The sequence below is a fragment of the Heloderma suspectum genome, chromosome 5 (genome assembly GCF_057233095.1).
Source record: "Heloderma suspectum isolate Gila_16-S chromosome 5, 16-S_ref, whole genome shotgun sequence".
NCBI lineage: Eukaryota > Metazoa > Chordata > Lepidosauria > Squamata > Helodermatidae > Heloderma > Heloderma suspectum.
This window is the reverse complement of record NC_139462.1, coordinates 36,541,919-36,565,589: the sequence shown is the minus strand read 5'-3', so window position 1 is coordinate 36,565,589 and position 23,671 is coordinate 36,541,919. Positions and strand designations below refer to the sequence as shown.

Below are 23,671 nucleotides of genomic sequence, written 5' to 3'. Positions count from 1 at the left end.
TGAAAAATTATGTTAAGTTTGAAAGAAATAACAGCATTACAAGTCCTCTAAAAATACTTCATTTTTTTTAGTTGTCAAGGTTGCTACAACTTGTTGACATCGTTTTTTGAAACTTCAGCATGCTCCTGGTCTCTGCATTCTACCTGGGTCCCAGATGGCAACAGTGGCTAGAAGTGTGTTTTATTAACTGTATCCAATATACCAGCTCCATCCCTCCTTAATCATAAAGGAACGTGGTGGCTGTCATTCACGTGCTGCTCTAAACTTCATGTTAGACTGCGTTATGTAGTCTACATGGAATGCACTTGAAGACAGCCTGGATAGTTGTAGTGGCTGGCAGTTCCTTCTCAGACCCAATTCAAGGAGCTGGTTATTCTCTACAAATTCCTAAATGGCCTGGCATACCTTCTCCTACATGTACCTTCCAGACCCCTGAGAAGGGAAGGCCTTGCTCCATCTATTATAGAGCTTAATTCAGCAATTAGTCATTGTAGAGACTTAGCACTAATTATGGTATATTCTCCGCAGGGTTGAGTACTGAGTAACACCCCAATATAGCTTTTGGCACCAGGTAATTACCTTGTGATTTTTAAAACTAGGAAACTTTATATTTTTATAGCTTGCTATAGGAAAGCGTTAGTGTAAAATTGAGGTTTTACATAGAGCTTGGTTCACAGTCAGAAGCTAGAGACTCTATTTCCCAGATTTTCCACGGACATTTAACTATATGGTTAAAGATTTATGCCTTACTGGCTTTTTCCTTTAGAAGAGCAACTTGCTGCTTAAGGTATTCAATAACTTGATCTGCTTCTGCACCCTTCTGCTCCAGTCTGCTCAGAACTGCATTGTTGGCTGCCATTTTCATCAAGGCACGGACTAAAATCCTAAACAAAAGGAAACAGGATAATGTGAACATTTTATTAATGCAATTATCTGCAGTTCTGTTTTGAATAAGTAGACTGAAAACCAGCCATTGTTGGCAGAGCAGAATATCTAATAATAGAACACACTGGGCTCACCCTAACTTAAAACTCACATTAAAAGGAATTGTCAAGCTGATTTTGATGTGTGCCTGTATTTTCCAGTATTCTGGAAAGACAAGTGACTTTTGCCTACCATCTGTAACAAACATGTTTCTTCTGTGCAATTCAGAATTTATTCCATTTTTCTAGACTGCAAGGCAGAGACAGAATGCAAGTCAAAAGTTCACCAATTTTAAGACTTGGTTTCTATCAAAGCACTAAAGTATAGGGCTTTGTGGCACAGTGCCAGATAAGGTGTAAAAACTGCATCATCCCCAAAATTGCAAAGGCTATGGAGAAGTAAGGTGTTTACTAAAATACAATTAATAAATACCATGCCGACAGAGGAAACAAACCTTGAAAAAACAAGCAGCAACAACAACGCCCCTAGCTAATGATCAAATTCTATAGTCCTAAAGGTATTCCAGAAGAGCTAAATCTTCAATATAAAGTGGAAGGTATGCAGTGATGGAGCCAGACTGGTCTCCCTACAGAGGACATTCCACCATGATAGCTCAGTAAAAAATAAGACTGAGCTTCAAAGTAATTGCAAAATATTTTTTTTTCTGAGATCAGACTAGGAAAAGAAACAATATATTAAAAGTGGCAATGTCCAGCTTGATGTGAAATGGGTTTTTGTCATCCTCTTTTTGGAAATTGCTGAAAACTAACAGTCACTTGCTACTGTAACATTTCTGCTTCTGTGGATCCTTTACACAAAAAAGCTTTCAAGCATTTAAACATTCAAAGATTTAATGAGGCAATTATCTTTTATCATCAGCACAACAATCCTGAAAAGCATGAAAAGCTAATGCTTTAAAAGCAAATCTTGTATATTTCCTTTGCTATGTCCTTATTATTAATTATTATTATTTATTATACATTTCTATACCACCCCATAGCGAAGCTCTCTGGGTGGTTTACAAAGATTAAAACATTAAAATATAATATACACAGTTTAAAAGCCATTTATATAAAACACACAGACCACATACACACAAAGACAACATATAACTAAAAACAACTTTGAACAGTCAGTCATAACCAAAGACAGATCCAGGACCGATTAAAAACTTAGGTGCTGCCAAATGCCTAAGAGATGACGAAGGTCTTAACCTAGTGCCGAAAAGACAACCATGTTGGTGCCAAGTGGGTATCATCGGGGAGATTGTTCCACAGCTGGGGGACCACCACTGAAAAGGCCCTCTCCTCACTGCTGCCTTCCGAGGTCCCTCAAAGGAGGCACTTGGAGGAGGACTTTAGATGTTGAAAGTAGAGTATGGGTAGGTTCATTTGGGGAGAGGCGCTCCATCAGGTATTGCAGTCGCAAGCTGTGCAGGGCTTTATAGGTTAAAACCAGTACCTTGAATATAGGCAGCCAGTGCAAATAGGCCAGAGCTGGTCTTCTATGTCTGGACCTTCTAGTCCCAGTTATCAATCTGGCTGCTGCATTTTGCAAGAGCTGCAGCGTCTGAACTGTCTTCAAAGACAGTCCCACGTAGAGCGCATTGCAGTAACCTAATGTGGAGGTGACCAGAGCACAGACAACTGAAGCCAGGTTATCTCTGTCCAGATAGGGGCGTAGCTGGGCAACCAACTGAAGTTGGTAGAAGGCACTCCAAGCCACTGAAGCCACCTGAGCTTCAAGTGACAAAGATGGCTCCAGGAGGACCCCCAAGATACAAATCTGCTCCTTCAGGGGGAGTGCAAGCCCATCCAGAATAGGTTGAGCACCCTCCATCCAGTCAGAAGAACCACCCACCAACAGCATCTCAGTCTTGTCTGGATTGAGCTTCAGTTTATTAGCCCTCATCCAGCCTCTTGTTGCTCATTACTGATGCCCACTGATATTAACAGTCACTTTCATAATACTCTAGCATTGAATTATATGTGTCTCAGTGCTTTGTTTGGGCACTGTCCAAGACACTGTCAAGCATGAACCCATGCTAACAGCAGCCAATTGCGTACAGTCCAGAAAAAAAAATGGGGGGAAAACCAAAAAACTTCGGGGAAATATTTTCCCCCAGATTTCCCAAAAATTCCTGGGGAACATTGTTTTCTGTCCCCCCCCCCTTCCCCAGTTTTTCCTGGGCCTTCACATCTCTAGCCCTGGGTGTGTGGGTGATTTGGGTTGGTACAAAGTTTAGTTTCGAGTGCATACCCCCAATTCCTTATTCATTTCTAAATACACTGGCTTGAGAGCACTACAAAAAAAGAAAAGAAATATGACTGCGAATGCTCAAGCCTTGGGACATTCCTCAAGTGTTCCAGCCTTTGGATATATGGATATTTGTGGATAAATACAGCATTAATCCTATGCTGGGGGATTACCAGACACCTACTGCATGCACCCTCTCCTATTAAATGCTCCCATTTGCTGTTGCAGCAATGGAAACAAGAATGATCAGTGCATAGATCAACAGCTTGGCTGCCTTGTCCAAGACCTCTGGAGGCCCATCAGATTAATTATAAGGCAACAAATTCTGCCTCCTAAATTCTATCCTTTGCTGTTGCCCTATTCATGAGATCATTTCAATTACTTTGCAAAATAACTAATACCTGACATTTCATTATTTGAATGCAGTATATTTATTTCTAAGAATACTGTTAATTATAATTATGGGCTAACCAAGCTACAAAATATATTACCATATGATATAATTTTGAAAGCAACAACTGCAAATGTTTCAATATTTCCTCCAAAATCATCAATTTCACTGGGATACTCACTTTCAAATGTCTGATAATTTAATTAAGATAAAGTATACTTGCCAATTCTAATACATGCTGTTAAGATTATTATGTGTTAGAATAATCCTTATCTTATAGTTCTATAATTCCTAGACTTACCCAAAGTATTTGTAATCTAAGATGTCTCATTCCAAAAATAGACATTGTGTTATTCATAAACCATATCTTCTAAAATATTATGTTCATTTATTTTTTAAGTATCTGTTTTCAAGATACATTTTCTAACAGTTAAGAAGGAATAGAGGCTTCTTACGAGTTAACTAAGTTATGTTTAATGTTCCAAAAATATACCCTGCGAATTTAGTAAAGCATGCAACCAGCAAGCGTAGTTATTCACCTAAAATAAATTTTAAACACAATCTTTTTCATAGACCAAAACCATGTAATATTGCAACAAAAGTAAATGTCCAAAATTATAGCAGTAATCAGGCCAATTTGCTAGAAATCACAATTGCTTTACCCCATGCTATACTTACAGCTATAGTTCCCTACATTACATACTTTCAAATCAACTTGAAATATATACGAACTCCATTTTTTCAAGCCTATACATAGCTGCAGGAGGAAAGTTCTTAATATCCAGCAAGCATCTACATTACCTGAATTAGTATTAATTATTGGTCCAGTTTTGAAATCACAAGCATATACTAGTTTCTAAGGCACTCAGTCATTGTGCTTGGCAGCAACTAGCCCTTGTCAGTTATTTATAGTTACATACTACTTCAACAAGATATTAGACTGGTATTTCCGTCTTATATATTTGGATTAGTACTTCAGTTTTAGAAGACACTCTGTAGATGCTGCTGCTGTACATGTTTAAAATGTACTAGTTTCAAAGATTTCTTATTGGAAGGGCCATTCTAAATCGACTGCAGTAATTCATGGAGTAATGAGTGTTATGGTCTTGCAGCAGAAATTTTGAAGCAAAAGACTGTCCCTTTTTAACATCTGTACAGAAAAACTTTCCCACATTTTTCACTTTGGGAACCTTTCTGGAAATTCATTAGATAACAGATTACCAGTTTATTCAAACAACAATTTCAAAGGCCCCCTAAAAGAGAATGAATATTCTAAAGCTGGAATGACAGAAAAGTGACCCATCCATGCTTTAGAAATACTGTGCATCAATTATCTAAAGCATGTTTAGAAATGAAAGTGAGAGCTTGTCAGTGTAACATTGTAGATTGGCATTTTATGCCCAAGAATGAAAATAGTAATAAGACAGTGGGATGGTGCAGATATTATTGTTAACTATGGGTTAGAAATCAAGAAGGATCCCACAGCCTGCTCCCTAAACTATGGTTAACTGTTACATCTACACCAAGAGAAATCACAAAATGACAGAAAACTGAGCATGAAAGAAAAAATATCCTTAGATGTTGTTTTCCAGTCACATTGACAAAAGACAGATGAAGCACGTTCTTTTCCGTTCCAATTAAGCTAGGGAAACTAATGGATGCATTTACATGAGCATACAAAAAATATACTTTGTGCTATAAATTGTTTTTAAAAGCCAGGCACAACTGTTTTGGGAGGAACATGGGAACTTCAACACGTTTGTTAAGTTCAGCTGCTTGAATCTTGAACAAGTCAAATCATTCTACATAACTCATGATTATCAAGAGGTCATTAGAAGTATTTAACATATTTTAGTTCAATTATTTAACGAACATTTACATGTGCAACCATGTAAGAAACAAAACACTCTTACACAGGTATTAGTATTTCTGGTAGAAAACACATATCTAATTCCCACGGATTAAAAAACAAAGCGGAGTCTGCAGGTTACATGACAGCACACTGCTGTTTAAACTTAAGTTAGGCCTATACCCACTTCAGAGGGAGTAAGCCCCATTGAATACTTAGAACATACTTCTGAGTAGACATGTATAGGGCTGTGTTGATGATGATTAAGTATGCTTCCTTGGTAGCACCATATGTAAGATAATATAGATAACAACTGAAAACAGACCATCAGGGAAAGTTTTGAAAGCCTCTGTTACACTGGTTCCAGGGAGACTTCTACATCGTTTTGAACTGCCAAGATTCCAAGACTGGTTAACTAGCTCAAGTAGTGTATAAATATTCTGCAAGAACCAGCATTTCTACTATACATCTACAACTCTAAAAAAGGCATAGCGTGGGTAGATGAGAAGAGTGTGAGACAGAGGTGCACTGAAGGGTTTTAGTGCTACTAAACACGCAAGACTCTTTTCTATTTAAAGTTAGCTTTCTGTTCAGCTGAAGTAAAAATGTCCTAACCTTCCTGGATGCATTCTTCTTCCCTGTCCATGCTGTGGCCTTGATTTATAACTCTCAGTTCATTATCACACCTTTTTGTCATGGCAGGACTTTTTAGCAAGCAGCAATTGGACTATGCCGACCACCCCAAGTACATTTTGAAGTTCCTTATAACTTTCTCAACGTGAGTACAAATATATTCAGCCCTTGAACAGCTGTTCCTAAATATGGACGAGGAACTAACTATGTTCAGTTTGAGTGAATGATCACACTTGGTCTAACAAACCCTTCTGGGCCATTCATTCGAAACTAAAGGAACAATCCAGCTACTTATCTCCCAAGACGGTAATGGGATGCCATGACAAAGCTGTGTGCAATTACTTCTCCTTCACACAAGCCACCACAGTGCATTTGCCAGCTAGTTAATCATATAATCCAGAATTACAAAAACAGACATGATGAAGTTTTATATTGTTTGCAATTCTAAGCTGTTTTACACCATGTTACGCACCTTTTAAATATTCCATTTAATTAATGGTTTAGCAAAAATAGAAAGATAGCAGTATTATATTGCTCAACATTCTGCAAAACAAAAAATGAACATAAATTTCTATAGAAGTATTACATCTGTAAGTAGAGGGGAAATGCTCTTTGCACCAATATTAAAAAAGTTAAAAGATCAATTTTATAACCACTGTGGAGTTACGTCACATAATCATTTAGTTAATTCTATAGTCCTGAATGGACAAATCACTACAGCTAGCCCATATTTTATTTGTATAACCTTTTAGTGCCTAAATATAAATATTTATTTATATAATCTTTTAGGTCAGACTTCTATCCAGCCATTTGCTTTTTAAAAATTGAAGTTGCACATGAAAACAATTTAAGCTGCAAACTGGCTCTGCTTGGCAAGCAGGACTTTCCTCCTTCCAGGTGCTGAATGCATATGATCCAAAAGCAGTCTTGGCCTAAAAGAAAGCATCAAATAGCAATTCTTCCTTCCCTACCTCCCTACTTCCCAAAGCTCAGTACAAACATTCTTAGCCTAGCTTGGGCTCAAAATAATGCTTTATTTTCTCCCAGTCCACCCTGAAAAAATGTTAAAGTGTAGCAGAACAGAATACCTACCTGAACCTAGACCACCAAAATAATGCACTGATAAAGCAAGAATTTTTTACTAATACACAGCTTGACCCTATGCATGTTTATTCATAAATAAGTCCCACTAAGTTCACCAGAACTTAGTGCCCTCAAAAGGGTGGCCAGGATTGCAGCCTAGATGACTTCAGTATGTCAACAGGGGACAAAAAGTTCTTTTACAATGATCTGCAGCTTTAGCTGGAAATATCTGTCAGCTTGGGTGTTAAATCGGTTCACTTTATTACAGACAAGCCAAAGTTCTTAGCCAGAAGCAGTGAGGTTTGGAAAGTTAGTTAGCAAATTTTCAATTAACTATAGTACGTATTGAAAAATAGGGGTTTGACATATATTGGCTTGGATACCACATCTTTGCTTCAATTATAGGAGAGTTCTGCTCATGGTAGGAGTTGTCCCATGAGTGGAACTCACCTTCCATGAATGGAAGCTTCTCCTGATCATGAAGTAAAAATGTAGGCTCCAAGCCACTAGGACTTTATGTTGTTAGAAGTCCGTGGGTCACTTCCACAAATGGAAAGGCTCCTTCCATTTGCTGAAGGGACCGAGATCCAGCAGAGGATCTTGCTGGATGAACAGCAAAGCTGAATTTTGCCAATTTCCCTTGCAGTTCCCCATGCCTTACACGGTTTGAGAGGGTATCCTAGCTCTCTGGAGCAGCTTTTCAGGGGGAAGGAGGAATTGGCAAAGATTGGCTCCCCCTCTTCCTCTACCTGGAACATCCCATGAGCGGAGTTTTGTTCATGGGGATTCTGGATCCAACCCCTTATTCTTGAAGGGCTTGAATCTCTTTATATAATTAACAGTAGCCTTCCTGTTCCTTAAGGGCTAGTTTGAGATTCCATATACATTGCTGCTGGATACACAAGAAATAGTCTGTTGGTTCCACCCAGAAACACTTAAATACACATATTTAATAGCCTCCAGATGGGTCTGGTACAATCATGGATTTCTGATCCATTACCTGGATTTTGCTTCTAGCCTTTTAAATTCCAACAGTGCTGCAACTAGCAACTTATCAACCACTGACCATAGGGTTGGCTGTGTGCATGGGAGAGCCAGTTTAAATCCCTATTGAGTCAAAGCTCTGGAGGGCCATGGGCCTCCAGTCTCTCACTCTTTAGGCCAAGACTGCTTTGAGATCATCTGCATTCAGCACCTGGAGGGATCAGAGACCCCACTTGCCAAGCAGAGCCAATTTGCAATTTAAATTGTTTTCATGTGTGACTTCAATTTTAAGAAAGTGTTGTATCTAAGCAGTTGCTAAGTCCCACTAAAAGGTTTAAACAAATAAACATTTTAAGTATAGAGCATTGGGACACTTTTAGAAAACAATACTAAAGTATTGTTAAGTACCGAGTAGCTAAGCCATTGTAGAAATCTTTAGATGTAGAACTCCAAGGAAAAGTCTGTATGGGCTCAAAACAAGAAAAAGAGTGGGGGGACAGAAGCTGAGATGGGACAACCTTCATGTTAAGGAGAAAAGGGGTGGAAAGAGACAGGTTCTCAAGGATAGCCACCTTTGTCCCAAACACATCAAGTTGAATGCTGCTGGGGTGTTGCCACTGTAACTGTGTCATTATGAGCTGATTAAGAAACTAAAAATAAATCCTGACAGGACAGCATAATGATGGTTAGGAAGCTGGGTTTGGGAATCTGCCCTGATCTAGATGGAGTCACCTGCAAAACAAGTTTGCAGTCTAGGGGTGCTCTGTCACCTTGCTTGGCTGCTGGAGTCCCAAATGGGACCAGTGGCAAGGAGGATATTTTACCAGATATACATGGTCAGTCAGCTGCAAACTTTCCTCTCTAGCCAAGTTCTTGCAACAGCCATTCATCCATCTCGCTTAGACTACCAAAACTTGCTCTACACTGGGCTGCTCTTGAAAACAGTTTGAAAGCTTAACCCAATATAAAATGCAGTGACCTACTTGTTGGTAGCTGCGGACAGAAAATCACTCCAATCCAGACTCATCTGCACTGGCTGCCATCCATTGAAACTCTCTTACTAGAAAGCTTCAGATGTCCTTCCTCTGCATTTTCCATCTTCAGCTTAAGATATTTCTCCCCATTTGCCTCTTTTTAAAAAAAAGTTGGATATATTTGCTGCTGATCTGGTATTATTCTGTTTTGTGCATGCATGTGTATGCGCGCACACGTGCGTGTTTCGCAGTATCTTTCTGATATTTTTATGTGGTTTAAAAACTATTGGTTTTTAAACTGTTTTGATGTTGCATGAGTGCCAATTTGGCTGGAAACATTAGGTAGCAGTATACAAAGGCCATATTATACTCCTTCTATCCATGTCACCCACACATAATTAAGTTGACCTTTCCCCACACTCTTGAATTTTCCTAAATGGAAGGAGGAAGATTATGTATGCTGCCTTGAGTTCCTTGGAGGAAAAAAGGCGGGATACAAATGCAATAAATAAATAAATAAATACTGCCACATACAAAAAGTTCCCAATCCATAACTACCAGGACTGCAATCCCAAACACACTTACCAAGAAATAAGCTCCCACTGAATACAGTGGGCTTACTTCCAAGCAAACGTACCCAGGATTGAGCTGTGACGCGCATTAATTCTACATGGTATATACAATGATCAAAATATTTTTGAAGTATTATATTTGGCAATACCACAAAACACGTTATGAAAATTCAACTTTCTTTGCACATTTATTTCCAATCAAAAACGTGTAAGAGGGGAACAAATATTAACATAGATTTTCAATGGACATCTTAATACTTACACATTTTATCTTTTCACATGCAACAGGCATTTTAATCAAATTATATAAAAACATTCATTGTTGATAGACTTCTGCAAGCATACTTTCGTGCTAATCACTATGTTATGTTTCAAAGTGAGTTTTAATGAAAACTGTAACCTGTGCTATATATACAAAGGCTGGGTAAATACATTATTAGATGAACAGAGCAGTGCAGAAGCGCTTCAACAGTAAAACCGAAAATCATCTCTAATGTATATTATTGGAAGACTAAGGTAAACAATATTGAAACAGATGTTCCAGTTTACTTAAGAAATTTATAAACCACCTTTTGCATAATGCTTGAAGCAACTAACAAAACCATATAAAACAACAAAACATCAAAAACAAAATAAAGCAGGAGATAAAAATAAGCAATTTAAAAGATCTTTTAAAAAGCAGTCAACCCAACTTAAAGGGGAGGACCAGATAACAAAAAAGCACCATCAAATGTAATGAAAAGTCTTAAAACAAGCCTTTAAAAAGCCTTTAAAATGTAATGGAAAGCCTACTATTCCTAAAGAATAGTAAAGAAGGTACCAGGTGAACATGCTTAGGGATGGAATTCTGCCACAGAGAAAGTCCTCCAGTTCTTTAAGGTGGCAGTTTCACTCTTCTGTGTTATTACAGTGATACATTTTTATAGAGAAGGACTCGTTAAAAAAGGATACCAAGCTATACTTCTTAACTGAAGGTCACAATTAAGTGAAAGGAATGGTAGATGTTGTCTGTATTTGATGAGGTCAACCACATTATATTTTAGAATTTTCTTTACAGCATTACTTTGGAATAACCACTTAATGGTGAAACACAATGCTCTATATGGGATCATTTAACTTATTACAGCTATCTGGATGATGGAACCACTTCATTGGTTTTCACATACTCTTTGGAAAGTAAGGTACATATTTATTTTGCACTCATTTTGTCAGGCGATTGTTCCAGCTAAACTATCAGCCACATCTTAATGGGAAAACCCCGCAAAATACTTATTAACTTGCAAGGTTCAGCCAATCTAATGATAAATTAGAGGTAGACATTCGGTCAAATATATTTGGTCTACTGACTATTCAAATTATCAAGCAAGCTTTAGAACAAGATTTAGAAAACGGCAGTAGACAGAACTTTCTCACTTCATTGCAGAAGCATGTCATTTTTGAAACTCAACAGCAGATTGTCTCTTTGGAAGTGAGATAAACTGCAACAAAGAGAATTTATTATTTATTTATTTATCATGTGGCACATTTACATCACTTTACAATAAAAACATAGAGCATAATAAATATGAAATGTAAAATATAAAATATAGACAGGAATATTACAAACATATGTCTAGGTTACAGATATAGTTTTTTACTTCAGTTGTCACAGCCAGGAAATCAGCAATGTCTCCATTGTAGGCTCGGTTTTGATACTCTGTCACTACATGTTGGATAGTTTGTTTTTCAGCCCCACAATCACAATTTGATGTTGTTTTACCCCATTTATAACAAAGAGAAAGAGAAGCTGCACATGTGATTCTGTCCTGTGACCTTTTGGATACTGGCTTAACTTTATTAGAATACTAACAAAGACCTCTCTCTCTCTCTCTCTCTATATATATATATATATATATAAATAAGATGGAAAATATGAAGTTAAAATACTTTCCAGAACTATTGTTTGGGTAATATAAACATGAATGTCACTCAAAATGGAACACTGCTACTTTTTAAAGAAAAGTATTTTATTCCTCATCAGGGAAAACAGAAGTTCCAAATTCTTCCACCCCAATGACACAAAAGTAGAGAAAAATGAAACAAGGATGCATTCAAATAAATGCAGATTCCTCCATCTTTATAATGTTCTCCCTTCCAATATGCCTAAAGATATAGGGTACATCATCCACAAGTATGACAGCTAATAAGTGAACAGAACACCATAGTATTTACTGAGCACTGAGTAATAGCATGGTTTTTTTTTTAAAAAATGAAGATATAAAATAAGCCACTTTACAAAAATAAGCCATTTCAGCAGCATCCAATGTACAGGATAAATGTATTCTGTTTTCTGGAGAAGGGCATCACGTTCTAAAGGCAACTGAGAAACCCTCTAAGCCATCTCCACTTGTAGCTACAGCATGAAATGTGGCAAGTCAGCACAAATAATAGTTTGAGAATGTGCAGACTGACTTTTTATACCTTTGCTACCACAGTTAGCCTCATCTACACATACTCAAACTAGGGCATTTGAAGACTGCTTTTGCTTACTGACCAGGGAAACCAACAAAACCAACTGCTAATTCCGAATCTGAAATTAGAGAAAGTGTTTCAGTGCAGAGATCGAAAAAGCGGAGGAGGAAATAAGGGTATGGAGGACTGAAGTCATAGAAAAATGGGGTGGGGGAATGAGTGGACAAGAGGAGAACCAAAGAAAGAAAAGGAATTTTGGTGGATTACAGCAGTAGGATCTGAAAAAGAAGACGGTTTCTGGTGGATTGTGTCTTAAGTTTAGTTACTTGTCTGAAGATTGGGGAGGAAGGGAGTAGACAGAAAGAAAATGGTGTGGGTAATGTACGTGACTCTCCATTGTTTAATCAAGGGTAGGCAACCTGGTGTAAACCAAAACAGCTGGAGGGAAACTCCCATAATTCCTAACCACTGGCCATACTGGCTCTGGCTCAACATCTGGAAGGCACCAGGTTACTTATTCCTGGTTTAGAGTGCATACTGGCTGGGGGATGCTGGGAGTTGTTTCTCTAAACATGCATAGGATAAATTTCTAAACAGAAGAATCCTTTGTATCTTCATTTATAGGTGATGGAAGAGGCTGCAGTTGTTGAATAATAAAGACACTGCATATAATCACTTCTTTATTGCCACTTTCAAATGTTCCAGAAATCAGCCCTGACACTGAATACATAATCCAGGGGGATCCTGGCACAACTTTAGAATCCAGACACAAAGAATTTAAGTTACTCATGTTAAGGGCAAAATAAGGAGGGGGGAAAAGGATGCATGCCCCTTTGTATTGCTGCTCCTCTTATAGATGCATCATGTCACCAGCTTGCGTGTTTTTGCTTTCTCTGTAATAATCTTTCATCACTCCTTTACTCCTATATGTCACATTTTTAAATTATGAAGCTAGTAATTTGTCAGTAGTTGGGCAAGATTTATCCTGGCAGGGAATGGGAAGTGAAAGGTTGGCTTGAGTTTAGAGACTTTGAAAATCACTGCTCTAAGGGGAAAACTTTTGGTTTTGCTGCTTCTGTGATTTCCTCTGTGTGTGTGTGTGTGTGTGTGTGTGCGCGCGCGCGCGCACGCAAGATGCTGTAACGAGAATGATGCCAGTTCTTCAGATCCTGACACTATACTTCCCATTTTATGTGGTCGAGGCACTACACCCAACTCCTAGGAACCACTGAAGTTCCCTGACTGTGATTGATGTTTATATTGTTTGGGTGGATAAATGAATAAGCTGGGGAGTTTTCAGGGTGCTGAATCACTTCAAAGGAGAGCAAGTGAGAAAACTGTAAAGCAAAACTTCCTTTACCAAAATCTAAGCCAATGATGGAATGAGAGGAGTCCCCAATACCCTCCACACTGCAACATGGCACTTAATTCTTAACATAGGCAAGATAAAAGATGGGAACCTAGACAGCTAGGCTACTGAGGGACTCTAAGCAGCTGGGAAAGTGATATCTGACTTGCGAACTGTGAATCATTTGCCATTTCAGAATATTCTACAAAGCTGGCTCACAATGCCCACAGACCAGAAGTGCTTGAAGCATAAGACGAGAAAGGAATGTAAGTCCCTTAGGGAGCAATCCTATGCCTGTTTAGACAAAAAAAAAAAAAAAGTCTTACCAAGGTTGTAGGACTTTTTTCTGTCTAAACATGCATAGGGATTGCACCCTTAATGACATCAGGACAGCGACAGTAGAACACTTTATAGGAAGAACTGTGCTGCCACTTGTACTCTGCAAATTCCTCTCTCAGCCTGAGAACTGTCAGCTATGGTATCAGTGGCCTCTTGTCATTCCCAGTCTAGGGAGGGAAGTTAATGGGGGAGGGACATTTGCATGGGAGAATCAGTGGGCACAAAAAGAGTTAAGCACCTTCTCTTGCACACTAATTTTCTTCTGTAAGTGTCCTGCTCAGCATTATGAGGTAAAACACAGTTTGAGAACCCCATTTTTGCTCCTTAACCCACAGCAATGCCTACATTCTGCTTTCCCTTGATTCAAAGGAACGCATTACATCAACAGATGTTAAGAGAACTCACATTTAGCAGGTACAGTCAGAGCACAGATCCTCACTGCAAGATTCAGTGGAAGACGGGACCCCTACTCTGCCTCCTCTTCCCTGCCAAATTTGTCTTTTATGAGCACCTGCAGTTAAGCATACAAATATCTCCAGACACAGTTGAGAAATAAGCCTTGTAAATTTAAGAATGCACTATACTATCAGGACATTGTACAGACAATCCCAACAGCCATTAAGAATTAAACAGGCTGTATAAGAGATCAGCAATGTTGAAGTGTGTTATGTCACCATGAAGACCTAAGAGGTACACGGAAGGAGAAGTTAACACATATTCCAAAACTATGGAAGACAGCAGGAAAAAAAAATGAAATTTGGGGGAAATTGAAGAATATGCAATACTTTTGGTTTTTTAGTGCTCTTTACAGATCTGAAGTTACTTTAGGAATTGAGAATGTATTATGTATAAATTGGTTTACTCATAAAATTATTAAAATTACAAACATTTAAAAGCAAACTCAGTAAATTTGTGACTATTGTCTGAATAAACTAAGCTTTTATATTTAATAAAACAAGCATGATAATTTTATGGTAGCAACACCTTGAACATTTTGTTCATCATTCTAAAATAAAATATTTCATAATCCAACATTGTTCTTTTTTCCATTTGGGGTAGAAAAAATCCATTTTTTCTAGGCCTTCACAAGTCTACAGTCCACGTCAAATAATATCCACACTCAACTTCCATAAACCAAGGATTAGCAAGTATAGTTTCCTGGACAAAGTAAAGAAGTAGTTTCCTAGCTCCAGCATTCTCATTTTAGGGGCTAAACAAAGATTGCAAATCTGCTTCTAACCTTTCAGAGATGTAGTTGTGTTAGCCTGTTGCAACAAAAATAGCATACTGCAGTATTTTAAAGATTGACAGGGTTATTGTCATAGTCTTTCACAAGCTAGACCTACATACACAATATACTATCCTCAGTTGGCGTAAACGTTACATACTTGCCCCATTCCAGATCCATCATTTGTCTGTCTAGGACAGCATCATCTACTCTGACTAGCAGCAGCACTCCAGGGTCTCAAGGAAATGCCTTTCCCATCACCTGCTATCCTTTTAACTGGAGATGTGGGAACTGAATGAGGGATCTTTTGTATGAAAAGCATGTGTTCTATCACGGAGCTACAATCCCTCCCACAAAGGGATGTGTGCATGGGGGCATGTGTGCATGTGTGCATGGGGGCATGTGTGCATGGGGGCATGTGTGCATGGGGGCATGTGTGCATGGGGGCATGTGTGCATGGGGGCATGTGTGCATGGGGGCATGTGTGCATGGGGGCATGTATACAATATATATATACACACACACACACAGAGGGGGGTATAGAGGAAAAGAAATGGTGCCAAATGGCCACAAAACACCAGAAGGAATAAACTGCAGCAACTCATTTAAGGGAACCACATATAGCAACAGCTTTGGAATAGAAGCTATTCACCCAGGGGTAAGAATAACGAGGGCCCAGGCCCCCGCAAAGTTCACGGCTTACAGCTCATTATACCCGCCCCCCTCACGGTACTTAGCAAGCCACCTACCCCACCCCACCCTACCCTCGCATATATTCCCCCACCACCCCTTTCTTCTCGGGACGGCTCTTCCTAACGGTCCTCGGAACTCCCACCTTCTCACGTGTAAATAAGTAACAAGATGACAGGACAATAAAATCTAGGAAGCTTAAATAAATAAATAAACATACATACATACATATGGGTCTCTTCCAACTCCCCCGCCCTTCCCATGTTCTTCCACTAAAGAGAGGACCATTTACCCCCGCTCTTATCAGGGCAACAACTGCTCCCCCGTCCCGGCTTCGAAGGCTTCCTTTTAAAGCCCGGACCACTTACGGGCCTTGCCCTAAGAGCTCCCCTCAGCGGGAGGGCCGCTGTCCCTCCCCAGTCGCCGCCATTACTAGCAGCAGCTCCCGGTAACCAGAAACAGCCAACCCACTTCCACGTCTTGCTCTCACTGCCCCCCAACTCACCCGCTTCACCCCACAGACGGCGGAAGCGCGAACCGACCCCTCTGAGCATGCGTGCGGCTTGAGACGTGGGGGGGGGGAGGACCGAACGTGCGTGTGTACGTACGTACGGACGTAGCGCACGCGCGGTGCATCAAGGCCGGCTCCGGCCAGGCGGTTGAGGAGGGAAGCGGGGTGGGCGGAGTCATGGGAGGAAGGACGGGCAGAGGCAGGTATGCACCTCCTGGAGGTAGCGTTCATGAGGGCTAGGGGCTTGTGGGGAGAGAAGTGTGTTTAGCAGCCAAGGGAATGCGGGTCTGGGGGGTGACGGCGATATTAGGTTCGGTGTATTCGCGCGTTGTTGTTTCCTTAAAAAAAAAAAAAGTACTCTGTGCTTTGCGTTAGGCCTGGTCACAGGACCATGTGTGTTATCACGATTCGTGTGTAAGTGTGAGATTGAAAAAGGGGTGTGTGTGCCTCGTTTCTCATGATTTCCAAATATTCTGAAGAGTAGTTCTAAGTACCTTGAGATGTAGCTAATCTTTGGTAAGGCTGCAGTCCTATGCGGTTTACTTCGGGGGAACCGATGAGTCGTATGTGTTTTTTTACTTACGAGTAGAGGCGCCGACGATGCTCTAGCTCTGGAGTGCACGTTCTGTCACTCACGATTCTAAGGGCGCGATCCTATGCATTCGGAAAACAGTCCTGCAGCTCCCAGCATTCTCTAGTTAGCCATGGTGGCTGGGGCATGCTGGGAGTTGTAGGACTTTTTTGTCTGTCTGAACATGCACAGGATTGCACCCTAAAAGTTCTACTTCCCCCGGGTAAGTCCTTTCATTTAAGCAACCCAACCCCAAATAATTGGGAAAGGGGAGTCGGTGCGAGAAGAGCGTTAAGGGAAGTAAAGGGCACAAGGAAGAGAGAGAAATGACGCAGAGGCTGCAATGTTGCAGAGGAGTTATTGCCTTTGAACTCACTGGAAGTTGCTTCTGAGCATGCTTAAGATCAGACTTAAAGAGAGATCTTTAAATGTTAAAGGAGAAAAATGAGGAGAGATGGAATGGAGAAAGAATAGGCACAGGAAAGGATTGGTGGAATGGAAAGCAGGAAAAGGATGGCATATTTATTATGGTATAAGTATTCGTGGACTAGAATCCGCTTTATTCACAAAATCTTATGCTATAATATGTGCCTGCCCAGGCCCTAATAGCATCTTCAGGGGGCCCTTCTCTGTGAGTCTCTGCCAAAGGAAGTGAGACCGGTGGCTACCAGGAAGAGGGCCTTTTCTGCTGTGGCACCCCGGCTGTGAAATGAGCTCCCTAGAGAAGTTTGCCTTGTGTATACGTTGTACTCCTTTTGGCACCAGGTGAAGACCTTTTTATTTTCCTAGTATTTTATTATTTTAGTTTCCTAGTTTTTTAGCTCTGGTGTTTTAAATCTGTATTCAAAATCTCTGCATTGCTGCTAGGTTTTATTCTGGTTATATTTTACATTGTCTTATGGTGCACCTTGTGGTTTTTATTTTTGTCAACCGCCTACAGAGCTTTCGCTATTGGGCGGTATAGAAGTGTAATAAATAAATACATAAATAAATAATAGGCATAATCCTATGCATGTTTAGATAGAAAAAAGTCCTACAACTCCCAGCATTATCTAGCCAGCATTGCAGTACCTTAGTCTTTCAGGTGCCACAACACTTTGTTGTGTTTACCGCAACAAACTAATATGATTACGCCTTGGGAAACTGGCGAATTTGGGAGCCCAGGGTGGTTAAGACAATGGCCAGGACCTTGTTAGAGGTAGTAAAGAGGGTTGATAGGATGCCATTGGAGGAACAGAGTGACAATCTAGACTGTATCAGCTATGGGAACAAATAATTTTGATGCTCTAAATCAGCCTTCCCCAACCTGGTGGTCTCCAGATGCTTTGGCCTTCAACTCCCATCTGGCCCACCCAGCATGGCCAATGAGCAGGAATGCTGGGAGTTGTAGTCTAAAACTTTGGGAGGGCACCAGGTTGGGGAAAGCTGTGTTTAGTCTGTAACTTTTCCTTCATCGACCTATTTATAGTCTGGATTCTCTAACGGCGCAATCCTGTTGGTTGTGCCCTCGCTGCTTGGGAGTTCCAATAGACCTATACCCTGCCAGGCTGCAGGCAAGAGGAGCGGCAGAAGCGATCTTTGCCTCCTCATACTCCATCTTTCGTGATTTTTGCTAGATTGGCATTTTAGCCTGTCTGGCAAGGGTGCTTTGGAGGGAGAGGGAAGGAGGCTGGAGGAGGTTCAGGATATCTTGTATCCTGGCCTCTCTGGTCTCCTCCCCTCCCACCAGAACCTTTCCTCCTCTTCCTCCCCTGAGGTCATTTCTCTGACCTCAGAGGGCAGCCAGCACAGTTCTTTGTGCACTGGCTACGAGGAGGCTGGGGAGGGAGGTTGGATCTCTGACTCCCCCTTCCAAGGTTGGAGTGCTGTCTCCGACCTTGGAAGGGTTTTTCCAAGCAGTTGTATGGTTCCTGGGACACTCTCCCAGAGACCATAGGATTGCTCTGTACGAGTCACTTTTGGCTTTGGTCTGATTTCTTCCTCCTGGTTCCTGTTGTGTATGTGGGAAGGGTGGTGGGTAAGGAATTTTGGCCAGAATACTGCTGTTCCTTTGGGTCATGAAACATTTGCATTTTCTGTGCCATACTTCCCACACTCCACTGATGTTCCCTGTCTTCCATTTGTATTTCTGCCAGTGGTGAGGTGAAGAAATGAATTAGAGAGTTCAAGCTGCTGCTATTTATTGTATTTCTGTACTTCCTTTCTGGGACCAACTGAGGTGCTTTACAAAAAAATCAAAGCATGCAAACCATTATCAAATAAAAACATAGTAAAACATTAAAATATTTAAAAACGTAACGACTTGTTTAAAAAGATGTATCTTGAGCCCCTTCCTGAATACAGGGAGAGTTGGAACCGGTCACAACTCCATAGGGTGTGCATTCCAGAGTTTGGGAGCAACACAGGAGAAAGTCCTTTCTCATATGCCCAACAAATGGGCCCCTGCAAGCGAGGGTGTCTTCAAAAGGGCCTCTCCTGCTACTGGAATTGCAAAGGCAAAAAAGGACAGACTGGGTACAAATATCATTCCTTCCCTGAATTGGGACTGGAGGGATTTCCCTTATGACCATCAAGGTTAAAGAGAGAGTCTATAGAAGAAGGAAAGAAGGTAGCTAGCAGCAGTTGCGTGGTATGAACTTGAAAGACTCTGAGCAATAGGGATTGGTCATTAGGAGCGCCCACTCCTTCATGGCTGTGTTCATGGTGCCCTTCAGCATTCCTGGTTGTGGCTGCTTGAGTTCTGAAGCTGGCCATGGTTAAGGCTATATCCAGAGGTGTAGCCTGGAAGGAGATAGGAGGTGAGGTAAGGCAAGTCCTGCCTGGGCTGGACTGAGTTTCCTTTACATCTTGCCAGTCCCAATTAGTAGTGTTCTGTTGCTGTTACAGAAAGAGAAAGGCAGGCATGCAAAGGGCAACCTGTTAAATACTTATTAGTATTTATTACACTTTTTAATGCTGCCTTTTCCAAGGAGCTCAGGGCAGTGTGCATACTCTGCTCACTCACTTTGTCCTCACAACTGCCCTGTGAGGTAGGTTAGGCTGAGAGCAATTGCTTGAGAACACCCACTGGATTTGAAGGCTGAATGGGGAAATGAACCTGAGTCTTGCCAGTCTTTGTCCAAGAGGCCATCCTTTTACTACACTGGCTCTAACGGCTGCACCCGACTGTCATGTCTTGTCTCTCATGCACTTCATAAAAGCCCTTCCTGGACTGGAGTTTGCCTTTGCTTTCTTAGGTTCATAGTGGATTTGGCTGATAAGCTCAAATCAAATTGTGACATTCGGTTGTGACTGCCTTGGGGCTTCTCAGGACCTTAGAGGGCCACTTTATGTGTAAGGCTGGCATAGGAAGGAGTATGTCACCTTGTGTGACTTTTCCTACCATGATCTTGTTGTGATGGGAGAAGTTTGTAGCTGGCAGCATTTCCTTTCTATGCATTTCTTAACGTAGTGGGCATATAAAGGGGTTGACTTGACAACTCTATGCCTCGCTGAGTCTCTGGCTTCCCCTCTGGTCATCGTGGCCAGATCTGACACCTTCAGGTATGGGCACAGTTGACACACTAGCCTTAGCTGTGCAAATGCCCATTGCCAACACTTGGGCATCCGGGAGGGTAAAAAGCATAAAATCCACTGAAAATAGCAAATAAAACAATATAGAGCAGACAGAATCAATAAAACAACAAAGGCCTCAACTAAAAACATGGCCAGCATCAGAGGTTGGCATGATGGGGCTCCTGCCAATGGCCCTGGGGCACTCAAGGCTCTGGTGTGACTTGTGCAGCCCCTGCCTGGGCATAGCATTTTAAAAAATCTTAGGATGGTGGCCAATCGTCATAGATCAGCTCCCATTCAAAAGTACAGAGTGTTTCAAAAAGATGGACCCGATTTGAAATCGCTATATCTGCAACCACGAACCGCCCATGAATGAAACTCTTACCACTTGAAAGGGTAGGGCATAGAGTTTCAAATGATTACCGCTACGTGCCTCTCTCAGCACACAAACAGCCCCTAGCCTCAGTCATTCGCAAGATGGTGACCCCGCGACATAAGGTGTTCTGCGTTCTGCAGTTCAGCAAGACTGAATCCACAATTGCTGTGCAGTGTGCGTTTCAACGGTGTTTGGACATTGATCTGCCAATGCCAAAGAGCATTCGTCGTTGGTACCGACAATTTGAGGAAACAGGCTGTTTATGTAAGAGGAAGAGCACAGGGCGACCATGCACTTCAGAGGAAAACGTGAGAAGAATTGAAGAGTTTTCAGCGTAGCCTGCGCAAGTCCACTCGTCGTGCCAGCCGAGAACTTGCGAACTCTCATACGACTGCCTGGCGTGTGTTAAGGCAATGTTTAATCATGAGGCCATACCGGTTGCAATTGGTACAAGCTCTTTGTGCAGGTGACAAAGCGTGTAGAATTTCATGATGTGATGTTACAGAACATGGAGGACGACAGCTTCTTAACTGCGTTTGATTTTTAGTGATGAAGCAACATTTCATCTAAGCGGTAAAGTTAATCGTCACAATGTGCACATATGGGGATTACGGAATCCACACGAAACGATAGAGAATGAGCGTAATTCCCTGAAAGTGAACGTGTTTTGTGCCGTTTCTCAAAAAAACGGTGTATGGCCCTTTCTTTTTCGAGGGAAACACAGTTACGGGGCAAACATATCTCGAAATGCTGCAGAACTGGCTCTTTCCACAACTTAATGAAGATTCCGATGACTTCATTTTTCAGTAAGATGGCGCACCACCACATTGGCACCTGCAGGTTCGACGTTTTCTAAATGACACACTGCCTCAGCGTTGGATAGGCCGCATGGGACCCCAAGACTTGGCTCTACACTCTTGGCCCCCAAGATCTCCAGACATTACACCCTGTGACTTTTTCTTGTGGGGATACGACAAAGAACATGCTTTTGTGCCACCATTAGCAACTAATCTGGATGACCTCAAAAACAGAATCACAGCAGCGGTGACTTCAGTGGAAGAAGACACTTTGAGAGGCATTTGGGACGAATTCAACTCTCGTCTCGATATTGCCCGTACAGCAGGTGGAGGGCACATAGAGCATTTATAAAACGGTTAGTAAAACATGATAACTCATTAAACCATTTGTAACTTTTGGGGTAATTGTAACATGCTGCCGTCGTGAAATATACTGCTTCGAAATTGGGTCCATCATTTTGAAACACCCTGTACTTCTGCCTGCCAAGGAAACACATCTGTTTCCTTGTGAAACTATGAAACACACTCTGTGGAACTCCCTCCGTAGGGAACTCCGTCATGCCCCCTCTTTAATGAGCTTCCGTCGTGCATTAAAAACGTGGTTGTTCAGGCAGGCATTTGGGGTGAGTTAGGGTATTTAAAAAAAAAAAAAATTATGGTAAAATTTTATTGTTTTAAATTGTTTTATGGTGGGTTGTACATCGCCCAGAGTGGCTGGGTGACCAGTCAGATGGGCGATTAATAAATTTAATAAATAAATAAATAAATAAACATCTGTGCAGCAGTGCAGGTGGTGTACAGGAGTTTCAGCACTGGATGGGAACCCCTTATGGGGGCAGCAGCAGCATCCAACTAAATGTCTGGTGCCAGCCCTGATTACAGATAGCCTGTTGAACCATCTTAGGGCGCAGTGCTATGCATGTTTAGACAGAAAATGGCATGGCATGGCTGGCTGGGGAATGCTGCGAGTGGTAAGAGTTTTTTCTGCATAGGATTGTCTCCTGAAGTGTCTATTTAAAATGGACAAAGATGGGGTTCGTAATCTGGGGGCTGCAGTCTAAAAGGCTGTCTCTAGTCCACCAACATCTGCTAGTAATTGGGCCTGCAAGAAGGGCCTTAGAAGCTGAGTAGTCTTCCTGGACCAGGTTCATATTGGAGGAGGTGATTTCTGGGATACCTCAATCCCAGACCATTTAGAGCCATGGGTCTTAATTTTTAATCCACTACCACCCACCAGGTATGCAGCATTATCATCAAATGCCCCCTAAGACAAAGATTTGTTAAAAAGATAGGAAATAAAAGCAACACTCTAGACAGACAAGGCAATTTTATTCTGATATATGTGTATATTTACATTATATGCATGTGATGCACATTGTCAGTGAAGACCCTTGTACCTGATAGCATCAGCCATCCTTAATGTGCTAGGTTTCTTTGAACCCAATTTGCACTTTTTTGAGAACTCTTTCTCCCTTTTCTTTCTGTTCCTCTTATGATGCCCACTTTGTGGTTTCTTTTTGGAAGCTCATCACACATTCTAAGTCACACTGTAATCATGTGTAGAAGTATTATTATTTTTGTTGTTTTTTGCCCCAACTGGGGAAGGGGAATGAAATATGTTAATCCTAATACAGGAGATCCATTTAAATGAATGGGATTTCAATTAGATTTTAACATTTGACGCAATCCCTAAATTGCTGAAAAAAAGAAAGAAAAGAAAAAGAGGACACAGATTTGCCTAAAATTTGCATCTGATAATGTATATATAGTTATATATAATTTATATAGACACAAATTTTGACATAATTACTATAATTTAAATAGAAATTTTAACGGAGAAGGCCCTGACCAGGTGACCTGTGCTGTGTCTGCTGTCCAGGTATAAACTGTTGATGGGCACCTTCAAGGCCCTCTTTCTGTATGTAGCTTTTTAAAAAAATCTTTTTAAACCTTACTTGACAGCCCTCCAAATAGAGGACATCTTCAAATAGAGAATTATCATCTGCAAAGCGGTTACCCATACATTGGATAGTCTGTTGTCCTGTGATAAATCCATTGGCCCCTTATGCACTTGAATCCGCGTAAACCGCAAGCTGCATTTACAAACATACTGTTTCAGATCTGCTCTTCTGTTATATA

At 41.0% G+C, this 23,671-nt stretch overlaps 2 protein-coding genes across 30 annotated transcripts in view; one reads left to right on the top strand and one right to left on the bottom strand.

The window, feature by feature from the left end:
• The window catches only part of AIMP1 (aminoacyl tRNA synthetase complex interacting multifunctional protein 1), a 37,801-nt gene extending 21,507 nt beyond the window's left edge, over positions 1–16,294 (bottom strand). For 2 of the 22 annotated variants that reach the window (XM_084855801.1, XM_084855809.1), the window contains exons 1-3: positions 16,228–16,276; positions 14,210–14,315; positions 751–884 (exon numbers count right to left, since the gene is read on the bottom strand). In XM_084855801.1, the coding sequence (XP_084711927.1) occupies positions 751–884; positions 14,210–14,211 (136 nt within the window). In that variant the 5' untranslated portion in view covers positions 14,212–14,315; positions 16,228–16,276. Of the gene's footprint in view, positions 1–750; positions 885–9,103; positions 9,251–11,079; positions 11,145–14,209; positions 14,316–15,942 lie in introns of all 22 variants that reach the window. The other 20 variants (XM_084855796.1, XM_084855798.1, XM_084855800.1 and 17 more) reach the window with 13 other exon arrangements.
• A 110-nt stretch (positions 16,295–16,404) lies between these two features.
• Positions 16,405–23,671, top strand: part of TBCK (TBC1 domain containing kinase) — a 126,834-nt gene continuing 119,567 nt past the window's right edge. For 4 of the 8 annotated variants that reach the window (XM_084855793.1, XM_084855787.1, XM_084855794.1 and 1 more), the window contains exon 1: positions 16,405–16,436. The gene's annotated coding sequence lies outside the window, so the exon portion shown is untranslated. Of the gene's footprint in view, positions 16,454–17,403; positions 17,570–21,542; positions 21,889–23,671 lie in introns of those variants that run through there. The other 4 variants (XM_084855788.1, XM_084855790.1, XM_084855789.1 and 1 more) reach the window with 3 other exon arrangements.